The following is an 8,720-nucleotide window of genomic DNA, read 5'->3' as shown; positions in this document are numbered from 1 at the left end:
TTTTTTTTCTGCTGCTGCTGCTGTTTATTTGAACACTGTGCTGTCGACAGGACTTTTCTTGAAGACCTCGTGCTACTTCATTCTCTTCCAAGAACTGAAGACTTGGACCGAAGCCCAATCGTACTGCGAGCAGTATCACGTGGACCTGGCCACGATTCAGAGCGATGAGGACAGATATAAGATACAGGAGATCGCAGCCGCCGCAGGTTTTCAAAACAGGGCCTGGATGGGACTGTATGATGGTGTGTTTGCTTGGCGCTGGTTTGATGTTGATATTATTATTATTATTAATATTATTAATATTATTGTTGTTGTTGATATTATTATTAGTGTTGTTGTTGTTGTTGATGTTGATATTATTATTATTATTATTATTATTGTTGTTGTTGTTGATATTATTATTATTATTATTATTATTGTTGATGATATTATTATTATTGTTGTTGTTGTTGTTGATGATATTATTATTGTTGTTGTTGTTGTTGTTGTTGATGATATTATTATTGTTGTTGTTGTCTGGACATTCTTTCTGCTGCTGGCTTTGTCTCATACGATATTTGAAGCTTGTCTAATATATTCTGTACAAAGCAAAATATATATATATATTCAATCATCATTTTAAGGTAATTTTCTGTCATAACACAACTAACTACTGCAAGTATGATAAGAAATAATAATTTTTATTATGACCTTAATCTAAGAGGAACCAGATCAGATAAACTGGATAATTACTGTAAAATGAATGAATGAATGAAAGGTTTATTGTTAAAATATCTGTAAAATATCGTCAGGATTTTAAAACACTGAACAGTAATTTTTTTATTCATATTTTTACTACGAATTAGTCAGCGTCTATCATAACACAACACATTATGTTACTGCAAACAGAGTCAGATGTTGTACTTATGATTTTTCTTTTAAATATATGCATGTTTATGTTTCTTTAAGCTGAAAGGGCGAAAACACAGATTGTGAGATTTGCGGTGACGTCCGCTGGATTTCTGAATGAATCTGCAGTGATGGAGGCTATAGAGAAGAAGCTGAGACGAACCTTGACTGCACTGCGTGCATCTGAACGTCAGCAGATTGATCTCGTTCACTAATCGCAGCCTCTCGGATCAGCAGATGGACTCTGGATCCAGTGTAACGTGGAGAGTCCCGCCTGATGGACTGATCTTCCAGCTGCAGGAAAAACACACATGAAACATGAACAATCATTCACTGCTGTCTTTTTGAACACTGCTACAGTATGTTTAGCTTAGAGCCTCTAAAGCTAGTTTTAGGAATGGAAATGTCATGTCATTTTATGCAGTACTCTAACATATAAAAATAGATAATAGGTTATTTTAAATTATTTATTTTTAAATGAAACATGTAGAGAACCTACTTTTTTTATTATCAATAAATCATATTTTTATTGTTTCTCTTATTTCATACAAAAAAAAATCGAAAATGAATGTGTAGTTAAGTAGTCACTTACCAGTGCAGTAAATTTGGCCAGAAACTGTTAGTATTACTTCATATCACTTCAGTAAAATGTCATGTGATTATTATGACATTACTAATGAACTAAAGTCACATTAATTTTATTCTGTTGTTATCATTTAAATGTGTTAAAATTTCTGTAGTTACATTTTTTTTTTAAATTTAGACAGATTATAATATATAATGATTTTAATAGCATAATACGCCTGTTTAATGTAGGTTTGATATATTTTGACTTATATTGAGATACATTTCTTTCATTTATCCCCCCCCCTTTTTGTTCATGTCATTTAACTTTTCACATTAAACTAAAACTAAAATAAATAAATTGCGCAATTTTCTTTATGACTGTGTAAACCAATCTTTGTTCTTTTACATGTAAAATATCACATTCATACTTTTATTCATCAAGGACGCATTCAACTGATCGAAAGTAACAATAAAGACATCTGTGATGTTACAGAAGAGTTATATTTCTAATAAATGCTGTTCTTTTGAACTTTCTATTCATCTGTGAATCCTGAAAAAAGTATCCAATTGTCCTTAAAAATGTTGGGCAACACAACTGTTTTCAACATTGATAATAATCAGAAATGTTTCTTATAATCAGCATATTATACTGATTTCTGAAGATCACGTGACACTGAAGACTGGAGCAATGATGACATTGATCACAGAAATAAATTACAGTTTAACAGAGATTCACATAGGAAACAACTGTTTTAAGTTATACAAATATTTCACTGTTTTTATTGGATTTTTGATCAAATAAATGAGCGTTGGTGCGCAGAAGACAAAATCTTACTGATTCCAGGCATTTTAGATGGATTTGTTTCCTTGCATACAATAAAATACTTTGATTCTCTGATACTCAGAGTCCAGCGAATGGAGATCGAGATGAGAGTATCACAATCAGAGAAAACAACGTGTTACCGAACGTAAAGAGTTTAACCAAAAGCAACGGCATTCATCAGACGCTTGAGTTTCCAGACGATCCTTTCCCAGCTCCAGACTGGGTTTTGTTCCCTCCACCTGATTTTTATAGAGACAACACACCAAATGGCTTTCAAACCACATCAGCATCAGGCGTTTGGGGTGAAGACACAGATATATTCCAGCCTTTTAAAGAGAAAGCAGACCTGGATGTGTCACACAGCAGCTCAGCCAATCAGAACACAGAATCCTGCTCTTCGTCCAATCAGAGGGATCCTCTCCTGGAATTCATCCAATCCAGACAGAAGAAATTCCAAGCCACGCCCTCCCCAGCTTCACCATCCGATCCTGCCAACGTTCTCCCAGAAACATGCACTAAAACGAACATTTCTAATACCAGCCCAGCATCTGATGATATTTTCAAGACGTCCCCGTCCACCGCAGGAACCAAAGTCTCCGACATCGAGGCGTTTGACCCTCTGTTTGACCCTCAGAACGAAGTTCAGTCCAAACACAAGAGCGATTATGATCTACTGTTCACTGATGATCTTGCTATTTCCCATGATGCTTTGCAAAATGGAGTCGTCCGAGAGACAACACCGTCCCCAAACGTCTCATATGGAGACCTGGTGAGAACGTCTTTCCAATTAAGACCAATTATGAACATCTTTCTAATGAGGACCAAACGATTTTAGTCCGTATTTGTTCTTTTTGAGCTCATATATTCTCCAAAAAATGAACTAAATTAGCATTTATACTCATATTATTTTGAGTGTTATTTTAGTATCGATAAGATCCTGTTTATTCGGGTAAGTTGGGACACCTTTTTGCCATCGACTGGAGAAAAATGGCTAAATTATCCTGAATTAACCCTATAATTGTATTCATATTTTGAATTAGTTTATTTATTTATTTATATATTTTATCTTTCAGTTTTTTTGTATTTTAAGTTAAACTAAATGAAATATTGACTTGGCCACCAGCTGAATTAAAATACGTTTAAATATAGTTTATATACATTTTCATCACTACAATAAACGAAATTGAAATACATTTCATGTATTGTAGTAATGAAAACCTTTTTAAATGGTTTTAATTTTAGTTTTAGTTAACTATAATAATCCTAACTCACATTTAAAATGTGAAGACTTGCTCTTCCAAAAGAAAATATTATTGAGCCTTTTATTTTTTTGTCTGAATTATTATTCAATTTATACTTTTAGTGTATTTTAGGGAGAAAAAAAATACAATCAACAATATATAGAATAATATAATATATAATTAAATAAATACATATTTAAATAATCAAGTGCCTGTCTGTTTGTGTGTTTGTTTATTTATTTATTTAAATGTACAATATTCAAAAATATTAACTATACATGTAGATTTTTGTCCAATAAAATGCTTTCTAGAAATAAGCAGCCCAGACTTCCTGTTTCAACAGGAAATATGTCAACACAGAAAGGAAATGTGTGCTCATCAGATCATTTCTTGGGGTCTTTAGGTCTTTATGAGACCCTTTTATTTCTCACCCTAAACGAACTGTGAAATCTTGTCTTCTCGTAGATGTCCAGGAGGCTCCCGCCCAAAGCTGCTCCTCGCAGTAAAGCCCTGAAGAGCCTCCTTCAGCCTCCTGCTCTCTCTCAGGTACTGTAGGTCTCCTTCAGTTTCCCTTTATGCATTTCATTTTCTGCATAGTCTTTCTGTGAGGGAGATGAACTCTAGCTGATGCTCATCGACAGCGTCTGATGTTATTTGATAATAATATTCACTTTTGTGCTGCCACTCGATCAGATCCAGACGCATTCATTCTTTCAGGTTTCTCTCGCTTTTCTGCCTTTCGTGAAATCACGTGCCTTTTATTTACATCACTGAATATTCTTTCTTTTTCACTGGGTTGTTGCATGTTTGAATCTACAGTAAATGTAATCTGGGATGCTTCACGTGTCGTTTGTGTGTTGATATCTAAGCCATTCGAGTCCAGATGTTTGTGACATGTTTGCTCGACAATGTGTTGTTATGATCAGATGATGCCGGCTGAGATAGAGAGCGATCTGCAGGTGTTTGAGGACGTTCTTCTCATCGGTCAGGTGTGTTTGCTGCATCCCAGTCAGTCCCTGTGTCTCTGGGTGTTTCTTCAGCTTTTATTTATTTATGTATGTATGTATGTGTATGTATGTATGTATTCATGTATGTATGTATGTGTATGCATGTATTTATGTATGCATATATTTATGTATGTATGTATTTGTTTGTTTGCTTTATTGATTTTTAAATTTTTACATGTGTTTATTTTATATATATATATATATATATTGTACAGTAAATGTAATCTGGGATGCTTCACGTGTCGTTTGTGTGTTGATATCTAAGCCATTCGAGTCCAGATGTTTGTGACATGTTTGCTCGACAATGTGTTGTTATGATCAGATGATGCCGGCTGAGATAGAGAGCGATCTGCAGGTGTTTGAGGACGTTCTTCTCATCGGTCAGGTGTGTTTGCTGCATCCCAGTCAGTCCCTGTGTCTCTGGGTGTTTCTTCAGCTTTTATTTATTTATGTATGTATGTATGTGTATGTATGTATGTATTCATGTATGTATGTATGTGTATGTATGTATTTATGTATGCATATATTTATGTATGTATGTATTTGTTTGTTTGCTTTATTGATTTTTAAATTTTTACATGTGTTTATTATATATATATATATATATTAATGGTTTAAATATTTGTGGAATATAATTTCCATATAATTTTTATACATTTTGCCTAATTTCTGTAAATAAGAGGCATTTCTAAAAATATATATATATATATAAATTTATAAATTAAAAAAAATCTGCAGGCATGTGGAAAAGTCACATGACACATGTTTTAATTTGACTTTCATGTAACAACAAGGAAAAAATAATACATAAAAAAATAAGTAAACAAAAGTTCCTGTAGTGGAAGAAACACCCTCATGTGGATTCATATTTCTTCAAATGGTATGTGTGATTTGCAAAACAAATACGCCTACATACTTCAAACATGCTTTACAGGAAAGGTGTGTGGAGGACTGGCCTGAACACAGTCCGGAGCTCTCTTCAGAGTGGAAACCTGTAAGTTCTCATGATCTGAAACACATACAGCAGACCGGCGCAGAAACACACTCACACTTTCTCTGTTGCAGGCGGGGAAGTTCAGGCTTCGGAGAGACTCTGTGCAGGTGAGTCCCAGCTCTGTCTGAATGCAGATCAGGGCAAATACAACTATTACAACCTTTTTTGTCAGTTGAAATAAAGCTGAAATTAAATTTCATAGAAATAGTAGATGAACAACTTATTACAAGGCAATATGTTGCTTACAAACAAAGTGAGGGAAAGCTTGATCAAAGTTCAAGCAATTACAGACTGGAAATGAATAAAAACTAGAACTTCAATGGTTTTTATTTTAGTATTATTAATATTTTAGATACACATTAGAATATTTAGATTTTTTTATTTCTGTTTTAATTTTAATTGTAGTTAAATTGTTAGTTTTTTTTTTTTTGCAATTGTATTAGTCTATATAGTTGTAGCTGTATTATTCTATAGTTTTTATTTAGTTATACCTGGTTTAGTAAGATTTTATTATTCTATTTTATTTCAGTTAATGTTTATTTTAATCCAAGTAATGAGCATTTTTATGGTTTTAGTTAATTATATTAACCCTGACTGCAATTAAAATAAATAAATAAATGAACAAACAAACAAATAAATAAATAAAATGCAACTAAAAACTGAAAAAAGCACATAAAAAAATAAATTGATGAGTAATAATAAAAATAAAATACTAATAATAGTAATGCTAATAAATAAGTGATTAATTAAATTATTTAATAGTTAAAAACAAATGTCAATTTGAAAACTGATGGTAAAGATGGTAAATTAAAAACTGAAAATATAAAAATACAATTGAATATATAAAATATTAATAAAAATTATAATAGTATATAAATAATACTAAACACTGATGCAGTTCAAAACTTCTCACATTCCCAAATCATTTAACAACAAAAAAGCTTTGTCTTTCTCTTTATTTATTCCTTCCCTTTCTAGCTCGTACTTAGTGTAAGTCGCTTTGGATAAAAGCATCTGCAAAATGACTAAATGTAAATGCAAAAATATACATTAAATAAAAGAAAATAAATCTCTGCAGGCAGTAATTAACCTCAGAAAACATATATATCCTCCATGCATATATTTAATGTAGTCTAGATTGTATTTTCTTTTACCTTTTTGTAGATGTTTTGACGTATTTCTATGTGAAACGGGTTAAAGCACAAAAAACGTTAGCAAACCCACAATAATGTCCTGACAGCATTATTAAAATCTCTTTCCTAATCCTGCTGACTCTGGCAGATCTCAGGTGATGGGACGGTGAAGAAGAGCGGGAAGCAGGTACGGTGTGAATCTGTGAACTCTGTGTGACTTTGACGGCGTGTTTGTTCTTCTTCACGTGTGTTTGTGTCTCTGTTGATCTTTCAGACTCTGGGAAGGAAACTGAGACACTCGCTGCTGATCAGGAGGAGCTCAAAGGTAAAAGACAGGACAAGTGTTCATTTATCCACGCATCTGCATAAAAATTAAACATGTACGGGGAATTTTCTATCAGGACATTACCTTAAGAACAATTCCTTTAACACTACAACACAACGCAGTGTATGGAAACATATACTGTATATATATATTGCCTCTAAATATTAAAAAAGGTAATTGTACCTTTTTATCTCACAGTTCCGACTTTTTTCCTCAGAATTCTGCGAGTTTATATCTCACAATTAATAACTCGTAATTGTAATTGATTGCCGCTGCCTCAGTAAAGAAAGGAGGGAAGAAAGAAAGAAAGAAAGAAAGAAAGGAAGAAAGAAAGATAAAGAAAGGAATGAATAAATGAAGAAAGAAAGAGAAAGAAAGAAAGAAAGGAAGAAAGAAAGATAAAGAAAGGAAGGAATAAATGAAGAAAGAAAGAGAAAGAAAGAAAGAAAGGAAGGAAGAAATGAAGAAAGAAAGAAAGAAAGGAAGGAAGGAAGAAATGAAGAAAGAAAGAAAGGAAGGAAGGAAGAAATGAAGAAAGAAAGAAAGGAAGGAAGGAAGAAATGAAGAAAGAAAGAAAGGAAGGAAGGAAGAAATGAAGAAAGAAAGAAAGGAAGGAAGGAAGAAATGAAGAAAGAAAGAAAGGAAGGAAGAAATGAAGAAAGAAATAGAAAGAAACAAAGGAAGGAAGGAGGGAAGAAAGAAAGAAGGAAGGAAGAAAGAAAGGGGAAAAAGAAAGAAAGAAAGGTAAGAAGGAAGAAATTAAAACGAAGGAAGGAAGGAAAGAAGAAAGAAAGAGAAAGAAAGAGGAAGGAAGGAAGGAAGAAAGAAAGAGGGAGAGAGAACGAAAGAAAGAGGGAGGGAGGGAGAGAGAGAGAGAGAGAGAGAAAGAAAGAAAGAAAGAAAGAAAGAAAGAAAGAAAGGAAGAAAGAAAGATAAAGAAAGGAAGGAATAAATGAAGAAAGAAAGAGAAAGAAAGAAAGAAAGGAAGGAAGAAATGAAGAAAGAAAGAAAGAAAGGAAGGAAGGAGGGAAGAAAGAAAGAAGGAAGGAAGAAAGAAAGGGGAAAAAGAAAGAAAGAAAGGTAAGAAGGAAGAAATTAAAACGAAGGAAGGAAGGAAAGAAGAAAGAAAGAGAAAGAAAGAGGAAGGAAGGAAGGAAGAAAGAAAGAGGGAGAGAGAACGAAAGAAAGAGGGAGGGAGGGAGAGAGAGAGAGAGAGAGAGAAAGAAAGAAAGAAAGAAAGAAAGAAAGAAAGAAAGAAAGAGAGAGAGAGAGAGAAAGAAAGAAAGAAAGAAAGAAAGAAAGAAAGAAAGAAAGAAAGAGGAAGGATGGAAGAAAGGAAAAAATAAAGAAAGAAAGGAACAGAAAGAAAGAAAGGAAGGAAGAAAGGAAAAAAGAAAGAAAGAAGGGAAGAGAAATAAAGGAAGGAAGGAAGGAAGAAAGGAAAAAATAAAGAAAGAAAGGAACAGAAAGAAAGAAAGGAAGGAATCTTGTGTGGAGAGGTGTTCAGGGCGGGTGTGGGGTGTTTTTTCAAACCTGCAGTAGAACTCGTTCAGATCGTCTGCCAGGTGTTGATTCTCCACAGTGCTGGGGGATGGTGTCTTGTAGTTGGTGATTTCTTTCAGACTTTTCCACACTGATGCTGAGTAACTGGAAGAGAATTGAATCCTTATTTGTTCAGAGTAATTCATCTTTGCCACTCTGATCTCCTTTTCCAGTGTGTATTTAGCCTGTTTATACAAGAC

The 8,720-nt window shown here is 33.4% G+C and overlaps 1 protein-coding gene and 1 long non-coding RNA gene across 2 annotated transcripts in view; both read left to right on the top strand.

Annotated features, from left to right (window-relative positions):
* Positions 1–5,218, top strand: part of LOC107571156 (uncharacterized) — a 10,723-nt gene extending 5,505 nt beyond the window's left edge. Inside the window, exons 4-8 of the mRNA XM_016257444.1 lie at positions 2,361–3,047; positions 3,985–4,065; positions 4,446–4,508; positions 4,849–4,911; positions 5,207–5,218. Coding sequence (XP_016112930.1) covers positions 2,361–3,047; positions 3,985–4,065; positions 4,446–4,508; positions 4,849–4,911; positions 5,207–5,218 — 906 coding nt within the window. The remainder of the gene's footprint in view (positions 1–2,360; positions 3,048–3,984; positions 4,066–4,445; positions 4,509–4,848; positions 4,912–5,206) is intronic.
* Positions 5,219–5,478: 260 nt separating this feature from the next.
* Positions 5,479–6,840, top strand: LOC107571163 (uncharacterized). The gene is made up of 3 exons (XR_001607143.1): positions 5,479–5,520; positions 5,592–5,627; positions 6,802–6,840. It is a non-coding gene; the product is annotated as an uncharacterized lncRNA (long non-coding RNA).
* The last annotated feature ends 1,880 nt before the right edge of the window (positions 6,841–8,720 follow it).

Source organism: Sinocyclocheilus grahami, unplaced genomic scaffold (assembly GCF_001515645.1).
Source record: "Sinocyclocheilus grahami isolate Dianchi unplaced genomic scaffold, SAMN03320097.WGS_v1.1 scaffold1555.1, whole genome shotgun sequence".
Lineage (NCBI taxonomy): Eukaryota > Metazoa > Chordata > Actinopteri > Cypriniformes > Cyprinidae > Sinocyclocheilus > Sinocyclocheilus grahami.
Note: the sequence above shows the minus strand (reverse complement) of the source record. Positions and strands in the feature narration are given on the sequence as shown.